The 26,421-nt window shown below is 29.8% G+C and overlaps 1 protein-coding gene and 1 pseudogene across 1 annotated transcript in view; one reads left to right on the plus strand and one right to left on the minus strand.

Annotated features, from left to right (window-relative positions):
* Nucleotides 1-630: 630 nt before the first annotated feature.
* On the minus strand, nt 631-1,646 carry LOC113370320 (annotated as a pseudogene).
* A 365-nt stretch (nt 1,647-2,011) lies between these two features.
* Nucleotides 2,012-26,421, plus strand: part of LOC113371668 (heparan-sulfate 6-O-sulfotransferase 1) — a 182,631-nt gene continuing 158,221 nt past the window's right edge. The window contains exon 1 of the mRNA XM_026612315.1: nt 2,012-2,306. Within this exon, the coding sequence (XP_026468100.1) occupies nt 2,127-2,306 (180 nt within the window). The 5' untranslated portion in view covers nt 2,012-2,126. The remainder of the gene's footprint in view (nt 2,307-26,421) is intronic.

Raw genomic sequence — 26,421 nt, forward strand, 5'->3', positions numbered from 1 at the left:
AAGATAAATGCATGGATTATAATATTCATATGCATATATTTCATAAATATTTTTTTATCTAAGTATATATAAATGGCTTAGTGTTACAAGATTTCTTGTTGAAATGTTATACATTCAAGTCATAACAATTCCATTTCTTGTTTTTTTATCTATTACATAGTAGTCATTAACATACTATTAATTTTGACTTGGTAACTTACTATTTCATTTAATTAATTTAAACATTGTGCAAAGTCATTAAACTGTAAAATTATACATGCATACATATGTACATAGCTCATTTAATAATTAAGTACAACTTTAGAAAAATAGTTTTTTGTGACAAACATTCGGCACATAATTCCTCTGCATACTCTTTTATAATTAAAGATTATTAATTACAAATTAAATACTGTCATGTATCAAAAATGATTTAATAAATACAAGAAATAGTTAACTAGAACGCTTTAAAATATATGTACATAGTAAATCTTTAAAAAAATATATATTCATATAAGTCTAACTATATTATAAGCAATAAAATTATAATGTATTAAAACGAGATTTAAATAACAGAATATAACAAAAAAAAATCTAAATTTTGCTTTCAATAACAAATTGATTTAAATTGTGATTATTTTCAGAAACAAATCACAATGATTCTTCTACAGGTTGGTAACTAGGTTTACCATGTGTGAATGGTAAATATCGATATTTTATCATGTGCTTTATTTGTCTTTTCATCGTAACCAGAAATAGTGTTATGAAGTAGAATACTAGAATTGGCCAAAATACTGGTATATTGAAGCAGTCAAACATTGTACAAAACAGTGCGATAAGTGTGCTGACGACAACTGATAACCAAAATTTAAATTCTGGTAGTCTTCGAATAAATGGCCGAAACTCTTCATTAGCTAAGGTTGGTAATTCAGGCCCCTTGAATAAACATAGGAAATATATTTAAGGAAAGGGAAATTGATTTTTAGATCAATATTTATTACAAGGTTACCTCATCATCATCGAAATTTAATGATGGATCCATCTTAGGTGTTAAAAATGCTATGAATAAATTCAGATGATAAATTCCTAAAGCATATGTGACTATATACCATCCATGTGTAGTTAGGACTCGTAATAAAAGTAATGCTACAAGCAAATAGCAGCTATCCATCTATATTTTGTATAGGGAACGGAATAGTCCAGCCAACCTGGAACAAATTTTAGGTTACATCTGACTGATAATGTAACATAAAGCAATTCAGTACAGTGTTTGAAAATAAAGCAATAAGGAAGGTATTAGATACTTTAATAATATTAATATTGTAATATAAAATGTTTTCTTCACATTCGAAGTATGAATTTTTATCACCATGGGAATTTCAAAACATTCTTACTTACGTTGTATTGTTTGTGATAAATGCGTACAAAACCTTGACAAAAAACTAGGCTGTGATGACTGTATTTCTTCGATTTCCATATCCATTTTAACACGTTAAAATTTACAAATATACAAAAATATGTTCTACAACTTAGGTTATAATAAGTATTTCAGTTCACATATTACTTATAGAGTAATCAACGTTATAATAAACTAATTTTTCACTAATTGCATTTCATTAACAACTAATTATCAACAATAAATAACATAACTGTCATTTTATCGAATAACTGCAGATTGCGTTATCAAGATCCTCAAAAATGTCACGTTGCAAACAGAAATGACGTTAGCGATTGCTGTTGGTGCCAACAGATGGCGGAAAAATAATAAAAAAATTTGTAAGTTCTTATTTAGGAATGGGTTATTTTTAATTATAATTAATGGGTTATTTTAATTATTATAATAAGGAATTTAGCATTTTATTAACTAGATAAAAATATTTAAATTTCAGTTTCATTATTTAAATATAAGATGAATGTCTACCAACTTAGCAGTAGATGGCACAACAATTTTTACCCACAACTAACTTCAGCTAGTTGTCACTCTCTTCAGAGGCGCTGTGGCGCTGACTGCATCAAAATGGCGCAACTCGTCAAGCTGCTGTCAGTCGTATTCTGCGAATCGAGTGTAAACATTGTCCTTGTCCGAAATTGGACAATTTTTATTATTTAATTGAAAATGTTACATAAAACGTGAGTGATCATGAACTATGAAGAATCTGGAAATGCAGAAGCGTGTATTTGATGAAAGTGAAAGTGATTTAGCTTTATTGGGTGTTTATGATTACAATACGATGAAATCCAAATCGCGAATTAAAAATACTATTATTTTTTGCTTCTTTTTGGTCATAGCAGGGATAGTTGGATTTGGATATTTCTGCCCGGATCAGGTAGGATAATAATAGAATAATATTATTATACAAAAAAAATTATATATTTGTGTTGTTTATAATATGTGGGAATTGACTTTTACTTATTTAACATGTCAGTCTTCTAATTTTTTTGCATTTCATGATTTTTATTTATATTATATTGCTATAATATTGAATTAGTACAATTATAATTAGAAATATTATTTTTATTTACTATTATTTAAGTACGGATTAAGGTTATGCACTCAATTTCAATTGAATTAATTAATTAGCTGCTTTACCTACTTTTATACCAATATAAGGATTCATACTATTAATTTCAAATAAAATTTTTTATCTATATTATCTACAATACAGGATCAAATTATTACTAGATTATTTTCAACAAATTTGTTATAATTCAGCAATTTTTTATTTTTGTAAACGCTGGAACCACTATACTACTGTTAAAGTTAATTTTCTGTTTTAAAATGATTTATTTAAGTACTATATATGCAACGACACATATACTTTATTTACATTTAATTCCAAAAGCCTTTTAGTCAGTACTTGTGCTCTTTGACTAGCCATGTATTCAGTAAATTTAAATTGCATATATGAAAAAAACTTATCTAAATGTTAATTACATTATGCAATTAATACCATCATTGCAGTTTTTCGTTAAAAATAATACATCCACTTACATTTCGTCAACATAGACTATTGCTATTTTAAATAAATACTATTATAAAAAAAATCTGCAAATTTGTTAACATCGAAATCTTCCCCTATGTTTGATTTGTGTACTACAAATATTTTATTTTTGATTTCATTAATGTCTCATACTCAAATATTGAAAGTACACAATTCGTTGCAAGTCTTATCAATTTATTAGGTATAAATACAAACTAATTCAATGATTCATAAACTTTTGACGTTATCAATATAACATTTTTATTTTCATTCATGCTGGTCTTATCTTAATACTCTTTCTTGCGAATTTATCGTAATTTTACAGTAATTGATATACAAGTACAAATAATTGAAGTATGGACTTGCCTCGTTTTTAGTTTATGTATGTATTTTACATTACATTGCACAAATCATAAATGGTTTTCAAAACAAGGTTGTCATTAATAGGATTTATTTTAAGAATTTATGTCCCCTTACAACGAGCATTGCTTTTATGAATAGATTTCTTAGAAAAATTCTCATTCACATGATTATTAAGAACATGTGCGTTTGTTTCACTATTTATGTCGTCGTTTTGAACGTTTTAAAGCAAAACATAGTTTTTTAGTAAAAAAAATAAAAATGCTCTTAGTTGATATCACTATTTAATGTGTCCATTTTTGCCAGCTGTTTTCTGATTTATATGTGATAATTTGAAAAGCAATTTAGATTTTATCAGCTTTTTTATGGTAAAACAACAATCAGGTATTGTGCTCTGTTTAATGCACTATTGTTGTAGATATCATGTACTTCGTGTAAAATTGCAACATCATCTGTTGAATATGGAGCATAGTATAATATAAAGTTAGACCATGAATATATTTTTATGTACAGTATATCGTGAATCTTAAAATGATTTTTTACATATTATTAAGAGCAATCAGAACTTAATAGTTCTCCAACCTTGTTGTATTGACCTTCTTAATAGCTTGGCTTTATAGATGACAACCCAATGGATGGCCTATAACTTTTTGGAGAATTTATCATTGCAATTTCTGTAATACTGATCAATTTTTATTGGATCCAACAATGCTGGGTAGGGGCTACACGGATTGTTATCTTATTTCCAAGTGAAAACATCTGATTATCACTAATGTTTGACATCAGCCGAATCTGAAACATCTGATTGAAAGACCTAGTCAGGGCTCTTCACTAATCAGGGCATAATATTTCATATTATTTACAAATATAGCATCATAAATGCATTCAATACATCGTGGCTTCCAGCAACCAAATTGTTGAATTTGTGATTGGATAGAATACTCATGAAATAATATTGGAAAAATGTAAACTATTCCTAAATCTATAGATAATACATATTCTAAAATGTTCTTTGTTGCATTTAATATGGAATTGGTGTGTTTTTTTTATTTACTATTTATTAAAGATGTTTTTTCGCGGACTTCACTTTTAGAAGTGAACAATTAGTCCCATTAAACTCTCCGCTATCCCCTGTATCAGTGATAGCAACCATCCCGTGTAAAAGCTCAATGCCATGAAGATTGTCACCTTCATGGCCAATATAATGAAACGAAAATACGTCCGAACATAGTTTTTTAATAATTTTATTTTTTTTATTTTGTGACCTTTGTGACGTTACATTTAATAAAGGATTGGCGTGGTTTTTTGAGTTTTGACTTTATTTGTACCTGCTACTGTTCTGATAGTAACATGCCAGAGGGGGGAATCTTGAAAAGGGGTTTGAGTAGATTGAATCTGATTTGAATTAGGACATATGTATTGAGAATGATAAATATGTTACACTAATATACAAGGAGAAAACTGAATAGAATAGGCAGTGGCGTAACTATAGGGTGGCGTGGGTGGCAAAATGCCACAGGCCCCGGCCCAAGGGGGCCCGGCTCAAGAGGACGCGTGCTCAGAAATATTGTTTTCTACATTATACTCTAATACTTTATTTCATTTGAAAAGTGTTTTCGTAAGAATCAGGGGCGTAACTACCGCCGTATCAGCCGTATCAGCCGTATCAAATATACGGGGCCCCCAAACCAGGGGGCCCCAACGTCCGTAAGAAACATTAATAATATAAACAAAATCATGAAACAAATTATCATGAAAACTTCGTTCAATCAAATTTAATGTCGTTAAAAAAGTACGCGAGGAATGTAAGATTATTATTTTAAAGAGTTTTATTTTGTCCAGGCCACGGGGGCCCCAAATACGTCTACTAAAAAAGTACGCGAGGAATGTAGATTATTATTTTTAAAGAGTTTTATTTTGTCCAGGCCACGGGGCCCCAAATACGCGTAAAAAAAGTACGCGAAGAATGTAAGATTATTATTTTCAAGAGTTTTATTTTGTCCAGTCACGGGGCCCCAAATACGCGTAAAAAAGTACGCGAGGAATGTAAGATTATTATTTTAAAGAGTTTTATTTTGTCCAGGCACGGGGGCCCCAAATACGCGTAAAAAAAGTACGCGAGGATGTAAGATTATTATTTTAAAGAGTTTTATTTTGTCCAGGCCACGGGGGCCCCAAATACGCGTAAAAATTAGTAAAATCTAACAATTTTTGTTTTATTTCACTAATAACAAAAGTTAGAATAAACATGAAAATTTTCTTCTAAATAAATTTAATTTCGAAAAAAAACCATGAGCGTGTAAGAATGTAAAAATATAATTTTAGAGTGTTGTGATGTTTTTTAAATATTTTCTTTAATATTTATGAAGCTCTATAGTATGCAAATAATGACTAATAGAAAACTAACTTTTTACTAAGTCATTTCTTGAATAGATTATGCAAATTAAAAAATCAAAGTTAATTTAGTAGTTTGTTCAAAAATTAGCAAAGGAATGGATTGTAAAGACTGCTTGTAAAAACAAAATATCAATCTTAACATGTAGCTTATAAAGCTAATTAAAAATTTAAAAAAAATTATGTTTGATTTTCAAAACAAAGCAGTAATTGTACTTTTAAATTAATTAATTTTGACTTATATTTTTATTTTTATGTTTTTTTGTACTTATACATTTTAATTTTTTTTTTAAATTTTTGTATACATACATTTTAAATAATTTCGATTTAAATAATTAGATTTACTCATTTTCAATACAATTCATTACAAATCGTGGATATATATAACATTTAACACGTTGAAAAATTTCGAGTTTTTTTAAATTAAATTAAAACCACTTGATTTTACTGATAGGGGGGCCCCATAAAAAAAATTTGCCACGGGCCCCGGATGGCCTAGTTACGCCACTGAGAATAGGACTTCAAAAAGTATGTAAAATGGAATAAGTATGTAGAAAACAATATGATTATCAAACCAACCAATATGATTTTCAAAGGAAGTATGTGATACTTGAAATAAAAGAATATAAAATTAAAAAAAAGTGCGCGTAAGGTTCACACGCGATTGAAGTAAAACTTATTTGCTACTGTACTATATAACAATTTTGAATGAAGTAATTGCTGATTAATAAATTCTATAATATTCGTTCACACAGTGGATTATGTTAATCAACGCCTAAATGAATATTGTTCTCGTAACTTCACTCATCATGTAATTGTGATTGAAGAACTTCATGTAATTAAAATTAACATACATTCATTGACTGCTTGTATTTTTTTTTACTTTTTCGCTGACGATATAATCTCATTCTTTTTCATTTTAATAACTTCAAAGATTTATAGAAACTGCGAATAATATAGAAATAATTTCTAATCAATAAACTTATGTTTAGTACACGGCACAAATGTTTAATTCTGATTCAGGCATTTTTCGATAAATCAATATTTGTATTACGATGCAACTTTAAAATGTTTATTTATTTATACCAATTTCCTTGTCGATATCGGTACGTATACAACGTTGATGCCCCGGTACGTATACAACGTTCATGCCGATACGCATACAACGACAGATCTCTATTCACATACACGACGACTAATCATAATCGACCCGTATAGAAATGATCTCATCGAGAGCGAATGACGAACAGTTCGGGCGTAACGGACTTCCGTTGCATTTGTACGGATTTACACCCTAGTCGCGCCTAAAGAGTTTTACTTCAATAATATAATTGGTTACTAAGTGCTAGAAACACCCTGACCAATGAAAAAGCAAATATTATCCTATAATTTAACAATAACTTCAGTTGCTACCGGTTTTTTATGATGATTCCATCAATCTCATTTCGTATTCCAGTCTTCGCGCGACGAGTGTTAAAATATTAACAAAAAAAATCATTCTGTATAGTTTCGGTTCATAGCGCACGGCTGATCGCGACTGGCATATGTTATTAGAACCGTGAGCGGCTGTTCGCCGCTGCGGCAGGAAGCCGGGGACCTTATTAAGTGCCCCTGTACAAGGGGCGATAAGTATTCGATGTCGATGCTTTGTATACCTATTTTCACATCCTGCAACGAGCATGGTTTTGATACTCACCTTGGTTTTGATGGTTCAAGTCGGAGGTATGAATGTGTTATCAGTATGTTTTATTGCTCTTCAGGTAGTTTGTTAGATAATTGTCTTGTGGAATGTGCATTTTATTGACATAATTGAGATTTTTAAACTTTTTATTGCACTGGGAAATTTTGATAAGGATTGTCATTTTCTATTTGTATTTTATAAATTGGTAAAATATTTAACTCACAAAAGGTGAAGTTTGTTTCTGCAAAATAATCGACTTTTTTTATTTGCATAGATTTATTGCTGATCAAAATATAATACATTTTTAAGACAATATGCTGGGTGTAAATGCATTTAAGAGATTATCTCCTATGAGATATCTCTTTTTTTATTTTTCGACATTTTTTTTAAGATCAATTTTATTCAATTCATTTTTAAAAAAAATTTATTCAATCTTTGAGTAAGAGATTCCTCGCTTAATTCTTTTAAATATTTGTTTGGATTACTTGGGTTGTTAATTGTTTGGGTTAATTTTTCGTGTCATTTTTGCTCCTGGGGCTTGCCCGTAGGTAAGCGGTTAAGAGCGACGGGACTTGTTTTAGAGGTCCCGGGTTCGATACCCACTTTGAGCAGCCTGTTGTCAGGCAACATTGACAACGATTTTCACTTGGAAATATAGATAGCAATATGTTTCCAAGTAAAAATAGCCCTCACCCGGCATTGTTGCACCATACTTGCTCTATTACAGAGATTGTAATAAAAATTTATCATACAGAGATGTGACAACTGTTTGGGTTGCCATCTGTAATCAAACAAACGTAGTTTGTAAGATATTAATCACAACAGCTCATAGAACCATAAGTTCTGATCGCTGTTCAAATAAAATTAAAAAAAAAAATTTTTTTTGCTCCTTTCTTTTATCATATCATTAATAGTTTTAATTTTAAAATCTTTATGTAGAGTGTTATTTGTAATATACCAGCGTGCATTCACAAAGCATCTTAAAATTTTTGATTGCGCTCTTTGTAAAAGAATCGACTTGCTAATTTTTCATTATCTTGACGTTTCAAGTCATTCTGGATCGTTTGAGAACGAAATTGGAAATGTTTAAAAATCTGGAACGATCAGCGTGCTCGAATTATGAATATTAAAAGGATAGGATTACAAACACACTGATAACACTGGATGAGATTAATTAAACGATTTTGTCACTCATATAATAATACAGTAAAAAAAAGAAGATAATTGGAAAAAAATGTGTTTGCATGTGCGAGCCAGAATTAGACTTTTCACCGAAGTTTTCTCGAAAATTTTTGCACTGGTTTCATAAATATGAAAGCCATTTCATCTAACATGATAAAGACTGGATTAGTTGATTAGTTTTGCCAGCTGTTTCTTTATAATTCACAAAAGATTGCGAAATGTTTTGACCACGTTTTCGCGAAAAATCCGAGACCGATTTTGAAATTTCCAAAACAGTTGGAAAAATATCAGTCGGAAATCATGCTGATTAGTTTTCGGTAAATATCAGCCGAGCCATTTCTTTGCAATTAACTGTTGATTTTTTATGATTCTGATTAATCTTTTTTTGAGTTTTGTCTTCAAACATCCTAAAACAGGATGTAACAAGTCGAATAGTAGTTCAATTATAAAAATTTCATTTTGGGATGTTCAACTACGAATAGTAGTTGATATAAAATTGTATTTCATTCATATTGGACTGTGCCAATTTTTCAAACTTCTATCGTCACAATTTTTCTAAATCTAGAGACTTCTTTATTATGTCAATTATTTACACATATCAGAAAGGTTTTGCTATTAGCTTTAAGGTAAAAAAAACACTTGCAACTAGTTTATCTTTTACAATCAATGGAATTCTATTTTAAATTATACCATATTTTTATTGTTATCATATATATCAGTTTCTTGTAGTCAGTAATCCAAATATTTTCTTACATTATTTCTTACAATTTTGCGAAAGTTACAAAACCATCTCGAATCCCTTTTCACATGTATTTACAATTTGATTTATTACTTTCTCGTCACAAGTTTTTGCAACGATTTATCATTTGGACCTACATCACACTGATAAGTACTTTTTGTATATTTAATGTTAAAATTAAATTTCATATTTCTTTAGAGTATTTTTCTAACTCAGCTTTTTCTATCTCTATATTTATTTTAACGACTAATTTAAAAATAATATGACCAGCGAACTTTTATTTTCACATCGGGTCGATGAATTAGTTTTATAAGTTATTTTAAAAGTTTCAACATAAGCAAAAATAGTTCGAAGAGTAAAAATTTGTGGAATTGATTGTTTATTACAAAAACATTTGTGGAATGAAATTTATTACATAAACAAGACATAATGATATGCAATTATCATGGCCTATACATACAAATTTCCTACTATATTTTATTTATACGTATTTTTTATGAAAAATTCTTCAAAATTACTGTTAAATCTTTTACCCTATGGCCTAAAATATTCATATTTATATTTCCGCCCAGAAGGATTGCCTAGTGAACGATAGAAAGTAAAATATTTTCCTAGGATGTTGAAATTGAAAATTGTATATAAAGTTATTGCTTTTTGCCGATGAAAATTCTGATCCGCAGAAATTGAATTACAATATAAAATAAGCAGAGCGGATGTCGAACAATATTTTAAACTAAAATCTCTGTTCTATTTTAAAATAACAACTAACTGGCGCTTGTATTTTATAGAACTTGATGTAAATAGAGTCGGTTACTGTTTCATAACGAAACAGATGTTTTACATATTTTTCACGGGTGTGTCATTATCTAAAATATTTCACGGGTTCAGCGATCATAAAATTTTGAGGCATATTTTTTTTTGTCTAGACTTACTTATATTCTGAATCACGTGTTGAACATGTGTTAAATGTTAATCCTGCCACTTGTGTACGTGTCGAAAAGATTATTGGGATATTCAAGATAGAAGATAAAGCTCATATATTATCTACTTTTTTATCAGAATAATATTGTTGAAATTCGATACTCTTGCTTCTTAAGTGTAATTTTTAATTAACTTCCCGTAGGGCAAGTTATAGTAATCGCAAAAAAATCGAAAATGAAAATTTTTATAAATCTTTACGTTTCAAAACCTTCTGAACATTTCGGCATACCTTAGAAAAAATGGATGAATGTGTGTGTGTATGTGTGTGCGTGTGTGTGTGTGTGTGTGTTCGGATACAAATTTTCGTCGACGATTTCGGTAACACGGATTAAGCGATTTGAATAATTCAAAAAACATTCGATTCGTATTGATAAGAAGACGTGCTGATTAGTTTTTGGCAAAGGCAGGTCTAGCCGCTCCGGAGATATGGGGCAAAAACGGTAACTTAGTTTTTAAGAGAACTGAGCGTCCGATTTGAATAATTCAGAAAACATTTTACTTGTATTGACAAGATGAAGAACTGATCAAATTTTCATGAAGGCAGGTCTAGCGGTTTCGGAGATCTAATAAAAAAAGTAAAAAAAAATGCCATTCGACGGTTAAAAATGATCATTAGACATATGCACATCAAATTATCAGATATTTTATAGAGATTTTAACAATAAGTATGATTTTGTTTGACATTTCTGTGGGTTCCGTATCAATATTTATCCGTTGGGCGGCAACGCGGCGCTTACGCGCTTTGATATTTTGTCTCTATGCAGTTAAAGCAGTACAATTGCTTTGAAAAAAAGTTCAGAATTTCCAAAATATTTCAAAATACACTTTTCTCCAAAAAGTCTTTTTTTCAAAAAAAAAGTAAATTTTTGTCAAAATTTATAGTGTCTCAAAGATCTAATTTTTTAGAGTAATTTTTTTAAAAAATGTTAATCTTTAAAAAAAAAAAAATTTTGATACGGGAAGTTCCAGCAATTTGCCTTAAGGCACGATGCCATGCGCCCCACTAGTTATAATTTAGTTTCTTTTTCTGTTATCTATGTATCTATATATAAATGAAAATTATTCTACTATTCTCATATAAGAAAAAATCCAATTCCAATCTATATTTAACAAAGGTTTTCCTGAAAATGCTGAAGCCATTTAACTAGTATCCGTTTCTTTTATTTATTATTCAGTGATCCTTGAAGTTCCGTTCTAGTCCATGGGAAAATCTTAGCTAAGCGTTAAATGCTAAATGATCAAACATTTCTTGTTAACAGCTTTTTGCTTTCAGAATTTTGAAACGAGTGAATTGCATATTGGTTCGCTTCTCTATTTAAAACCATCTGATTATGCTGTCACTCATGGAACTATTGACACCGGCATCATTTATCTATTGTCAAAATCACTAGATATGTTAACGTCATTATAAAAAATCGATTTGGTATTGATGAAATACACGTGACTGCTTCAGCATATAATAATACGGCAAATATTTGGTATAGAATAATTTTTTAGTTTCAGTATGATATTTTTTAAATGTTATTCTTTCTTTAAGTATTTGTTTCTATCCGCACATGATATTTCAAAAAGTTCTTGCCAGTCGTTAGTGTTTCGTGTATCTGATGTAAGTTTCGTACATCTGAAAAGAACCATGAATCCAGTTTTACTTTATATAACTTAAATTCTGGACACTTCATACTAAAAGCTTTTCGCACAATAGAATAGAACTCGAATCGCTATAAGCTGGAGTAAATAACATAAATAAGCATCCTCAAAAGGACATATACTATATAAGCATTCAGGAAATAAATATACAAATTAAAAATTACATTAGAGAAGCAGAGTATCGGATTTCAACGAAATTATTTTGATAACTAGTGGGACACATGGCATCGTGCCTTAAGGCAAATTGCTGATACTTCAGTTCTTCAACTTGTTATTACAAGTAAAATGTTTCTTGAATTATTCAAATCGGATGCTCCGTTTTCAGAAAAACTGAGTTACCGTTTTTGGCACTTTTTGCCCCGCATCTTCGGAACAGCTAGACCTGCCTTCGCCAAAAACTAATCCGCACGTCTCCTTATCAATACGAATCAAATGCTTTTTGAATTATTCAAATCGGTTGATCTGTGTTTCCCAAATCGTCGACGAAAATTTGTATCCGCACACACGCACACACACACACACATACATCCATTTTTTCTAAGGTATGCCAAAATATTCAGAAACCTCTGAAACGTAAAGATATATAAAAATTCTCATTTTCGATTTTTTTGCAATTACTATAACTTACCCTACGGGAAGTTAATAAAAAAAATAAAATTTAATAGACTTCTGAACGTTTCTAGTTCCAGTTTACATCTTCTTGAACATGCAATAATGATATAAAAAGTAATATAGAAAATACTAAAATTTTATAAAATAGTCAATAAAAATCTTATCATGTAAATTTTTGTTAAAAATTTACACAAAACCAATACAAAATACATAAGCAACAACAACCAAAATTTTTTTGCAGAAATGTTTGTATAAGTATTTTAAATTTTTAATTTTTGAGGTACACAAGAGCAAATATAAAGCATTTTAATAATTATAATAATTGATTTAATTAATAATTAATTAATTATCCAAAGATCTCAAATTTCTGTACAATTTATTTCTGTACAATTTTTTATTTTATTTTTATTTTTTTTTTAGATATGCTTGTATAAGTATTTTAAACTTTATTTTCTGATGCGTACAAGAGCAAATATGAAGCATTTAAATAATTTATATGTAACGTTTCTCCGACTATTCTTACCGATACATATTCTTTAACATTTATATTTCTTTCTGAATAACCGTTCCGAATGATCAATGATTGTCAGTATTAAACGTTTTAAATGAAAACACTTAATGCGAATGATATACATATAAATTGTTATTCCTGATCTGATAATTTATTACATTAATTACAAGACGAGATCATCATGACAGAGTCCGTGATAAAGTGCTCTCGGTTCAGCGGCAAGCGGCGGACAGCGGCCTATAGCGGCGGCGGCGGCGTTTCTTGCGATCTACCGCGTCGCTCGGAATCCCATTGACAAGATTCCGATCCACTTAATCTGATATAAAAGTAGATTCGGGTTATATCGTTTAATCCCATCTGAATCGCAGCATCGTGCCCCAATTCAAGACGCCGCATATTGTTGTGTAGACATTGCCGTCGGCTTATGCTCCGAGACCGACATCGACACACTTCTCTCTATTGGATTGGAAAGACGTATTGAACAAACACAAACATCGTTTCCGATGCTAGAATAAAGGAGATCTTACAGTCTTACTTAAGATGAGACTGAGACAATTGTAGCGATTCTACTTTAGCGGATTGAATTTTTTATGTTACGACGCGATGTCGGTATATTTTGTTTGCTTGGGTATAAATATTTTTCAGCTAATGCTATGGAAATCCTATGGATTTTATTTAAAAATTGAAACGTACTTTGTCGAAGAATACATTTATGAATTGAGTCATATTGTCACACATACTATGTGTGAATCTATGAATTTCGGAATTCGACCATTTTCTTGATAGTGTAGCCCAGTCATTTGATGCAAAAAAAGCTGTTACCTTAGGGATCGTTCAAGTATTATGTAAGCAGATTTATTACAATTATTTACCCTGCCCCCCCCCCCTTTGTCAGCAAAAGTTCTTACCCAAAATAAGCAAAATAAGCAAATCAATAACTCCCCCCCGCCTCCCTATAGTGCTTACGTAATACTTGAACGGTCCCTTAAAAGTTTTTCGGAAGTTTTGAAAATTGGTTTTATTTTACAGAAAAAAACGTTATTTAATAAATTATAGAAAATTTTGTCTAGTTTAATTTTGTATATAGTTATTTTATTGTATCATGACTCGGAAAGGAGATATCGTTGAAAAACTGATTTTTGACGCAGTTTTTCCAATATGGCAGTGGCAGCGGCTAAAATTCGAGGTCGTAAAGTTGAAATTCGTAAAGATCAGATCAAAATCTATAAAATCCCCAATTTTCAAAATTTACGGAAAACTTTTAAGGTAAAACTACTAAATTACTGAACTAATAATCAATTAAATAAACTGACTTTTCATTGGATGCACCAATGCCTGATGATTATTACTATTTTCACTTGGAAACATGTTTCTATATATATATTTGCAAGTGAAACTCAATATCACTACTGCTTGATATCAGGATATCCCAGGGTTTTTCAAGGTATCGAGTCTGGAACTTCTAGTTGGAAGCTCATAACTCTAATCACTAATTCACAGGAAACCCTGATCCTGAGCCTTATTAAAATGTTTGTAAAAAAATTGCAAACATTAACAGCTTTTGAGATAACGAATTCAAAATACATTCGATTTGTATTGACCTGAAGACGTGCTGATTAGTTTTTGGCAAAGGCATATCCAGACGTTTCGGGGATACTAACAAAGTAAGTAAAAAGTGCAAAAAATAGTAGTTTTTGAGAGAACGGATCGTCCGATTAAAATGATTAAAAAAAAAATTCGATTTATATTTCGATTCGATTGATGAGAAATAGTTGTATAAATCATAAAAAGTTTAAAATCAATTTGACTTATTTCATTCTTCCTGGCACGTTTGATACGGTACTTTTTCGTTTATCATACTGATCAGAAAGCTTCACATAATTCTCTCCTGCAAATAAACAGTCGTGATGAAATGTTTTGTAAATATATATGTACATATTTTCTTTAGCGAGATCAAGATTTCACTTAAATTCATATTGAATAATTTATAATGCAGCAGAATAGAATTGATTACTCGAACATCTGAATTGCAAAGATGTTTCAGTTTGTTTGTTATCATAGTAACATCATAACGGTTTTCAAATTATTTATTTTACTGTTTGACCAAATTTCTTTTATTATAAAAATAATTATATAATAAATCGAGGAATATTTGTTAAATAAAATCTTGGCTGAATAATTTACTGAATTGTTTGTTTTGTTAAAAAAGTTGTTATGAATAAATATCTCCAATTTGTTACTAGCAGATGATCTTTACTGGTCTTTTGCATTCAAAAGAATTATTTAAATGAGTGCATTATTATGCTGCTCCAGCACCACTGCTGCTGCAAAGATAACATTTTCTCTTGGTAATGATTATTGTAATGACTAGTAGAGCAATGAAAGTTAGCACTAATCCTAATGAGTCTGCATAAAGTCGTAGTTTTAAATGTTACATTTATCGCCAGAGACTCTTAATGTACTTTGGTAGATGACCCAGTTTCCTAAACAATCTAGAACAATTATGACATAAGTATTATATATAAAGCTAACACCGGTGTTAACTTTAATTTTACTTCTAAATTTGTGGAAGTTTCAACTTCATAATTTGCATTGCATAAATATTTTTCTATTTGCTCATTATTTCATTACTGAATATGGTTTTCGTGATCCATGATGAGGGGCAGTATTCTATCTCCAACCCTATTAGTTATCCAAGACCAAGGGATTATTAGGGAAATCAAAATGATCCAATATACATCAGTTCCTCTACTTTACTGAATAAAATCAGTATCCCATTACCTCTTTTCCGTGAACGATGTTCTTAAATTTCGAGCAATATCAGATTTCTAATTAGAATGTTTGATCTCAGCAGATGCGAATTTCAAGCGATATGTGAAATATGAGAAAAGCAATCTTCAAATGATTTCCATATCTCGCGTTTGCAATTTAATAAAATGATAAAAAGGCAGCATTCGAGAAAACGTTTTCGTATAAAATGGGATTATAACTGTTGATAGATCGTGTTCTAAAATTGAAATTCTGATTTATATCCGATCCCCGAAGAGAGAATTGATTAAATAAGTGGCTGCGATGGTGGCGATTTCTCTTGCTTTTGTAATAAATTAATTTATACGTTACATTTGGAGCAGAAAATTGAAGAATATTTATTAAGGGACGTTAAGTCAACGTGTCAGGAGAATAAAGGCAATAGTTTAGAATCGAATATTTGAAGCTCTGGTCTGATTCAAGAACTACTATTGGAAGGTCTAGCAATTTTTAAGTTTATTTCTCGAAAAAATTACAGAAAGAACTTTAAGATCCTGTTACTGAGAGATTTTTAATTCGTTTGTGTTTTAAATAATATAATAGTTAAACTCTGACTAGTTTTGTCGAAGGATGATGATGGAGTTGGTGTGAGTCATTAGGGTCAATTTCTCATATCTTCACAGCCAATAGATTTACTGAATATCATCAGTACTTCATTTGAATGAATCTCAATTTTTGATATATGAGTACTGTTTCTGAAATAAGCTCTGACAGCTTGAAACTCCTTTTAAATAATTCGATTCCCATTGAAAAGTTTTAATTTCTCATTGGCAGTGCTAATTAATTTTGGATCTGCGTTCATTACCAGCCCTTTCTAAATGAAGATTGATTGACTGCTGCCAAAATCTGGAATGTTCAATCGAGTTTTATCTATATCCGGCTTTTATATTTAGCACATTGCTTTTGGCAAATGTTCAATTAGGGAAAAAGTATAAAAAACTGTTAAAACTTTGTACCGGGGTACAGTAGCCAAGCACTTTACTTGTAGCATACAAAGAATATATTACCGTAACGTCCCGTCGTCACGGATTTGCAATAACCGCGCTTCTGTCTGTTTGAACTCTATTGTTGTACTTACTGCATTGTTGAGCCGGAATAAAAAAGACTTCACTAACTAACACACTCCTGGAAAACGAATGCTCTTTTGAATATATTCGAGAATTCTGGATTTAGGCTTACTGCATTGTTGAGCCGGAATAAAAAAGACTTCACTAACTAACACACTCCTGGAAAACGAATGCTCTTTTGAATATATTCGAGAATTCTGGATTTAGGCTTACTGCATTGTTGAGCCGGAATAAAAAAGACTTCACTAACTAACACACTCCTGGAAAACGAATGCTCTTTTGAATATATTCGAGAATTCTGGATTTAGACGTGGAGTTAAAAGATATTACACGATGTAGTTCAGAATTCACCAGGTTTTCATCAAAATTGTTGACTACAGTAAATTTATTGAAACTTTTTTTAATTCATTAAATTAAAACCATATTTTGCAATCTTGGCATATTTGTCAAATAAGAGACGTCAAAAGAAATATGGAAGTTGTTAAAGTAAAGTTTCCTCAAATCTGATGTTACAGTGGTTCCAGGTTCAATACCCGCCTCAGGCAGCCTGAGGTCGAGCAGTAGTGGTTTAACTTAAAAATGGCAATAGTTTTCCAAGTGAAAAACAGCCCATCCAATTGAAAAAATCTTCAGTATTGTAGAAGTTGTAATGAAAAATGGAAATTGATAAGGAGGGACTTTTTAAGGATTTTTAGCCCCTTTGCCTCTTGGTGATATTCAAAATTACCCCTTCCTCTCCGCCACCAAACATCACGTGTTTGAAAATGTTTGGTTTTTTTTTTTAAATCAGGTAAATAATAAATATACGTGATATTTTGTGATTTTATGTCAAATACGAGTTTATAGACTGCATTTTCCTCAATAAGAGCTTCTTCAGCAATATTCAACCGATAGTGATAAAGTTACCATTATTATATTAAGTTATATCTTTTTTTTTCTTTTTTGAAAATTTTGCATGTATATATAACGGAATATTTGCTTCATCCGAGCCGTTATCATAATAAATCAAGAGTTCCAGACTTGTTTCTAAAATGTAATAAACCATTTATCATTTTTCGACAACCTTAGGATTAAAAGTGCATTTTTCTTCTCGCGTGCTCCGTCTACAAATCTCTCGCAAATACCATTTCATGAATATAAAAAGTTGTCATTAGTTTGCCGGGGTTAAGTACATTCCATCTTTCGAGTTGCGAAATAAGGCAAAATGTATAAATTTGCAGTGTTCTCTTCCAGATTCACAACAATGGAAGGCGAGAATGATTTCATTAACAATACATGGGATTGTGTGAATGCGGCACTAATGAATCTAACGAGATGGGACTTTATACCGGGATGCCTTGCTTTTGACAAGAGATGAAAGGCATTTCGCTATAATCCGCTATCCAAAGAAGATTCGCCTTATTTCGAAATGTTGTTTTCAAGGATTAACTATACATTCAATCAACTTTTCAATAGGGTCTCCTATTCCAGTTATTGTTATTGGGAGTGAGATATAGGCTCATAAAGATGCTCTATAAATAGACAAAGTACATGTCATAAGTATTCGGATCACTGAGGATCTTTTTCGGCAGATTACATCTGATTCGAGCAAAATCTGCTGAATGTGAATTGGAGAAACAGATTATCTCTTGCGTTCATTTACTTTCTTTATACTTATATAAAGATGCTTTTTGTGAAGAGATAATCGAAATTTTAATGCATATAAAATGCGTTGTTATTTATTGACGATTACAAAGAATCTGTTTGAAATAGATATCTGACTTTTTTTGCTAGAAGACTCTCTAGCGGATCAAAACAGCCAAATGTAATATTATTCTTCAATTTATTTGTTGTGTCTCAGTTTTTTCAGTTCTAAAAATTAAATGCTGATTTGTTTTACATATATCTTCAGAGAAAGCTAAAAATTTTAGTTTTTTTTTGTATCAGCCAGAAATGTTCATTACTTCTGGACTTCATATTCTTTATATGTTACCTACATTTTGATTGGTTTATATGTTTTGATTGGTTTGATGATCTACTCAAAATATTGCCAATTGCGATTTTCTTCTCAAGTTATAATGTCAAAATTAATAAATTTTCATTGTTCATTACCCATGAGATAAATCTATTAAATTTATTATGAGTTTAAGTGGTTAAGTAGACTTCGTATATGATTAACTGTTTTGTTGATCATTAGGTACTTTGAGTATTTTATTACACTATGTATCAAAGTGATCCATTATGCTGTCGGCAGTATGCTGAAAGGTTCGAGATAGAATCTGAATCATATATTGAAATATTTTTAAATTGGTCCAATAAAATATACTGGGTTGAAAAAAATGGGTTACTATCACCAACATGCCTTGAGAATAATGTTTCGTTGTGTCTACAATCTTGCAGTAATGTTGATACTTCAATTGAGAATAAGAATTGTGGACAGTACTGAATGGAGGTGATAATTGTTGGATCAAATATGTATTGCCCTAGTAACGGTTCAAATTTATAATAACAAGAAAATTCTGGTGGTTTATTTTTACAAGTACAAAAAGTTGAAAGAAAACTCATTATAGGTTTTTTTGTCGGTACATTTTCAAAGTCAATTTCTTTAACGTATTGTAATTGCGGCGCATTGAATATCATGTTTTCTTTAACGAGTTTTCCAAGAAATGTTGTTCAGAAAAATACATATTCATAATTATATATATATATATATATATATATGTATGTATATATATATTATATTTATATAGATATATAAATATAAAATATTTTTTCCACGTTGAAACACATTTGATGCATGTAGCAATTCGTCGAATTAAACAATGAAATTTTTTTTCCGCACTTGATGTGTGCAGTCATTCAGCAACTCATGCCAGAAAACAAAAAGGTTAAAATATTTTTTATAGAATTTTAGTTAAATTGAAACACCAAAACCTAACAAAAATATAAAAATTATAAAAACAAAAAATGTTCAATAAAATAAGTTTGTTTAGTTCATCATTTCTCAATTTTTTATTGTTATTGAAGACATAAAAATTAATCAACAAAATATTCATTTTTATAATTGTAATACTGCGCAAGTTGCCATGATGAATATTTTCGGATGGTATTTTAATCAATTTAAAATAGATCCCAAATTTATTTCACTGAATATTCTAGTGAGTATGTCATCAATCTTCATCCTATTAACTTTTGATGATGACATAATCGTACATCTAAATATCCAAATGTATGGCGCAATAAAATTTTAAAATATTCAGTATTTATTTTTAATTATAATTAGTACATTGTATTTGAACATATTCCAAAAACATGGCACCCTCGTGGCTTAATAGTTAGAGCTTTGGCTTCGCAACTAGAAGGTTTTGACAGCGAAAATTTTGATGGAAACATGTTTCCTAGTGAAAATAGCTAAAATTATTGTTTCAATAATATATTTGCAAAAATATCCTAAAAGTTCAATATTTAAATTAAAACAAAAAACATCACATAAATTTGGTTCGAGTAAAGAACAACCAAGTAATCACTGCAGCTTGAGATTCTTGTAAAATATTTTTATGCAAAAATTTCATAACTGCATTTTTTCGGCTTGACGTTACCAATATATTTAAGGGTCAATAAAAATGTTAAATAAATTTTACTAGCAAGTGCAAGTAGCAATTTAATAAATTCATTTCATGCTGAAATGGTAAAATGATATTAGCCCAAGGATGTGAATTTTTATAGTTTATCATGAAACTTATAATTTCCTATTGTAACGTAAATGTGGGATTTTCCTTACCTGGCATTGCTGCATAAATTTAAAAATTATCAGTAAGTAAAATATAAAAAATAGAGGCCTACTGTGGGTGGGATTGACTACTAATCAGCAACCAAGTTAGGAATATTCATATTAACAGCTCATAAAAACTTTCAAGTTCTGTTTGCTCAAATGAAAATTGAAAAACAGTCAACATATTCTTCAATTTCAAAATGAACATTAACACATACATATTGATAAATTATCTTAATACGGTTTACACGATTTCCCACATGCTCCATTTGATTAATACCCTATTCCCAAAAGTTCTTGTAATCTATAGAACGGAATTTATTATCATCATAAAGAAAAGCATTAAATGTAAAGCACGACATTAGTCTTGAGAGTGCTTCGAAATGTTATCAAAATTCTACCGCACACACTTTACTATGCGTCAACCTAAGATATGGTGGCAATCTATCATATATCATCTTCCTGGTGATTGTGAGGGCAGCTCCAGTTCCTAATTAGAATACTTACCAAGTTATATTACATATGCCGAAGTTGAATTTCGGAAGAACAATCACATGGTTTGTCTTCGCAGAGGGGAGATCAGATGATCTAATTTAAGGCCATAATACCAAGAACATGGTGTTAAAGGATTAAACTGGAAGAATTATATATTTTTGTAATGTATTTGTTTTACTCATGTTAATTATTTGAATAGCAAATGCGAATATAAAGTATATTAAATATATTTTGTTTTATGTAATATAATATTATACAATTACATATAATTAGTGCATATAAAACGACTTTGTTTAAATTTGTAATGAGAATTATAATAAATATAATACATTTATATAAATATGTGTAATATTTTGTTTAATTATAATAACACAATATTATAATCATTTAAATAATCAAATTAAAATTGTGAATATTAATCAATGAATAAATCAATACACTGGTTGTATGATGAGAATGGGCTTAGAAAGTTCAACGAATGCTTATTGTATCAAAATCAAAATTGAATCAATTCAGTTGGTTTTTATAAAAAAAAAAAATTCACTAATTTTATGTTTTCTCGACGTTTCAAGCCACTCTGAATCGAATGAGACTAAATTTAGAAAAAGTATGTGTGTGTGTATATGTATGTGAACAGATTTTTTACCGTAAATCGACTCAAAAACGGCTGTACCGATTTCAAAAATTTAAAAGCCATTCGATGTATCTCGACTATTGTTTCTCAGTTTTATGCGGCCATCGGTTGAGCCTTTTCTTTATAATTTGCAAAAAAGTGTAAAATCTTCGTCTACGTTATAGCTCACAATATTTAAACGATTTTGAAAAATGTTGAAAATTTTATCTAAATTTATAAATCCCAACTTCTATTGATTAAGTCAATTATTACACCTATCGGGAAGTTTGGTAGTTTGCCTTAGGGCTAAATGCCACACTCAGCTAGTTAAATTTGTATAATTAATTATTCTCATTTTCCAAAACAAGGTCCAAAAACCTAGAATATAGGCGGAAGAGTGTTTCATTAGTCATTAATATCGCATTTTTATCGTGTTTACAAGAATTGATAATATCAACATATTTTGAGAATGTAAATAATTATTACATTGCAAATATATGTGGATTATTTTTACTATCACCAATGTTATGGTTCTCTTCCTCTAGATAAAACGTCTTATCAATATTGAGTAATAATTCTAGATATTTTATTAGTCATTCAAATAAAAATAATTTTTATGCTATAAAAAGAATTTAATGATTATAATATAGATGCATATTTAAGTAAAATATATGTTCAGGTTGTAAATTAAAACGATAAAACTTCTCTGGTTTATTTTATTTGCTATTAAAAACAAGTTTTCATATCAGTAATAATTCTGCAATTTATTTTCATCACCGAAGCAATCTGCTAACTGGGGTTTATACCATAATTAAAGTATCTGTCAACTTCATTAATTATATAATGTGACAATTCAATTATGCAATCAGTCGAAAGATGAAATTATAAAGATGGATTCGTTTGAAAGTGTTGTTAATTGAGATTGATAGGATTTATATTAGAAATTCATTGAATAATATATATTATTAGCAGTAGATACATAAATCTGCACAGTTTTTTGTAATGTTTGCTGAGTAAAACTCCTTTTTAGAAATTATGATAGAGTATTTTTATTACTTAATCATCAATATTTTTCTACCAATGGATCTAAAACGAAGTTTGTATCATTAGTAATATTCATTCTAAGTTCCTATAACATGTGGGTGGGTATCATGTATTATCTCGTCCTTTACATTAGTATAAGACCCTTTAACACGAATTTCTAATTGGAAAACTTGCCAAACTATATTATACGCAACGTATATTATGAGGAACGATAGCATATTCAAATGAGATAAAGAAGTTTGCAAGTACCATCAAATTAAGATACATATTTTATTATATATATACTTAATTTGCTTTATTATATGATCAGGTGATACATCAATAAATTGATGGACTTTTATAAATTTATAATTGCACTAACATGATTTTATTCCCGCCGTTAAAAAAATGTTTAAACTAGGGGGGCGCATGGCATCATGCCTTAAGACAAATTGCTGGAACTTCCCGTACCAAAAATTATTTTTTTTTAAAGATTAATATTTTTGAAAAAAAATTACTCTGAAAAATTAGATTTTTGAGTAACTATAAATTTTTTACAAAATTTTTTTTTTTTGAAAAAAATACTTTTTGAAGAAAAGTGTATTTTGAAATACTTTGGAAATTCTGAACTTTTTTTGAAAGCGATCGTACTGCTTTAATTGCATAGAGACGAAATATCGAAGCTCGTAAGCCGCCGCCATCTAACGGATAAGCATTGGTACGGAACCCATAGGAATGTCAACAAAATTTATACTTATTGTTAAAATCTCTATCAAATATCTGATAATTTGATGTGCATATATCTAAAGATCATTTTTGACCGCCAGATGGCATTTTTTTTAACTTTTTTTCTAGATCTCCGAAACCGCTAAACCTGCCTTCATGAAAATTTGACCAGTTCTTCATCTTGTTAATACAAGTAAAACGTTTATCATTCAAATCGGACGCTCCGTTCTCTTAAAAACTGCGTTACCGTTTTTGGCACTTTTTGCCCCATATCTTCGAAACGGCTAGACCTGTCTTTGCTAAAAAACTAATCAGCACGTCTCCTTATCAATACGAATCGAATGTTTTTTGAATTATTCAAATCGCTTCAGCCGTGTTCCCGAAATCGTCGACGAAAATTTGTATCCGAACACACATACACACGCACACACATACATCCATTTTTTCTAAGGTATACCAAAATATTCAGAAACCTCTGAAACGTAAAGATATATAAAAATTTTCATTTTCGATTTTTTTGCGATTACTATAACTTACCCTACGGGAAGTTAAAAAATTATTCCAACATTAATAAAAAAGAAAGATGTAATATACAAAATCAACTGCTTGGATTATGATTATTCATACATCGGCTAGGTGAAAAATATTTTAAATGACTCTATTTATTAGACACATATTTTATTTCTTTTTTTTTCTTAATATAGTACGAAATGATAAAAATGTTTAATTAGTTTGTGCTAAACAAGAAATTTAATTCACAGAATATAGCAAAAAATATAATAAACGTGTGGATTGAAAATACCAAAAAAGTCTACTATCCTGCGCGTGGAAATATAGAATATTTTGAATTCGTTGTTCATATAAAATGTAGAGAATATCATATAATATACATGCTAGCATTTTTCTTTATTCCAACTCCCGCCAGCCATAGAATATCACATTTATCTCACATATCTTCGTGGCAGAACACCAACACCATCATATATCATTTTACCTTCTGACGTAAAGGCAATCCGCTAACTCGAGTTTCTAATTAGAATACATTCGGAATTACATTATATTATATCAAACGTGAATTTCTGAAGAACAATCACATGTTGGTATCGGATAAAGGAGTTTTGGCGGCTGATTCAAATGTAGAAACAATGCTTTTGTTATGACGAGCTAGTTATTATTCGCTGTCGTGAGGATCTCGTCCTATTAATGTTACTTGTGGCAGATAACAATATCGTAGGATGCGAGATGTGAGGTTCTCTTCTTGATCAAATTAATAGGGATGTTGGATATTTTGACTGCGTTCAACTAATTAATGTTCAGAATTACTCGTCAGATAGTAGTGTTTGTTGCTTGTTTTAAACGTTGAAACAACACGTTAACGAGAAATCGTGGAAGTTGAATTGTTATCGTTATAATAGCCTCGGTTCAGATAATAAATAATTTTGGATTATATATTACAACTGGGTGGGTTTCCCCGTTGTGGGATTTCAATAAGAAGTTTGGAAGGCAACCCAGTAGTTGACTCATCCTAGTTGACATATGCCTATATAACAGTATATTTGAAAACATATTTTGTATGAGTTTTTCACTTGAGATCATATTTAAAAACAAGATTCAAGTGAAAATCTTATATCTTATTGCTTGATACCGAGTTGAGGTTAAGGTCGAACTTGAGACCAGGAATTGCCAGCACGTGTTCTTTGCCTTAGATTTTGTTTTCTTTAATATGATTTTAATATTTGTAATTATGGTACAAATATTTGCATTTTAATACAATGTCAAAAGGTTGATTATTCGGCTATAATTATGCATGGTGTCCAGAATTAGATCAAGAGTCTGTTATTTGTATCAATCGCAGTAATGGCATATTAACATGTAGGTAATTGCATTGTGTCCATTGTTCATTAGTCGCATAATTACATTATCACGAATATTCAGGAACAAATTTAATACATTAATTATCCGGGCTCAAGCCATGTAATTGATTGCATAGCAATTACACTGTTTGTTCTGTGTGGAATATTGATCAAAAGTAAATTATTAAAATCCGTGTTGCAACTAAATGCATTTTGCTGAAAATTTGCATTAAATACATTCTATAGTTCATTGGGGGGTTGTAGTAAAATTGTAATGTTCATCCTCCTGGCGAGATTTGATGCAATTTTATCCAGTTCCAATTTTATTTATACATGAATATTTTTTTATTTATAATTTATTTACATATTTTTATATCTATTTAAGATGGAGTAATTGGTTGTATTAAAACAGGTTTTTGTTGAAATTATCATATTAATCAATACTCTTATTTTTAAGCGACAAGATTAATTTTATGTTAATATAACTATTCGAGCATAAATTATAACTTGATGAACGGATTGATCATATTTTGCATAATCTATGTGAGAATATAAAACTGGGCATAATTAGGTGTCAATAAGATTAAAGCTTGTGCAATTGTAATGGACTTCTTACTTTTTCAAGAACAACAGAATATATATATATATATATATATATATATAATATATATATTAGGGTGGTCCTTAATATGGACATTTTCGAATTTCCATATATTTTTTAGATAGAGCGCAATTCAAACAAAAGTTTGTATGGAAATAGCATGAAATTTTTTAAAAAAATTAGCAGGGCGTCGAATTTTCAATAAAAATGACACGATTTTTCACTTTAATTCATTTGTTGCTAGTTATACCTAAAAAATTATTTTAATTTTCCAAAAAAATTTTCATGCTAAGTTTGATTGAATTGCGCTTTATCTAAAAGACCAATATTAAGAGCTAAAACTTTCAGAGAATTGTTTTTTATCAATTTGGAACCATTTGACCCCTTGGGAGCAAGAAAATTCGAAAATGTACATAT

The sequence above is a fragment of the Ctenocephalides felis genome, unplaced genomic scaffold (genome assembly GCF_003426905.1).
Source record: "Ctenocephalides felis isolate EL2017-DRISC unplaced genomic scaffold, ASM342690v1 CF-g0.4_SCAFFOLD_01492, whole genome shotgun sequence".
Taxonomy (NCBI): Eukaryota; Metazoa; Arthropoda; class Insecta; order Siphonaptera; family Pulicidae; genus Ctenocephalides; species Ctenocephalides felis.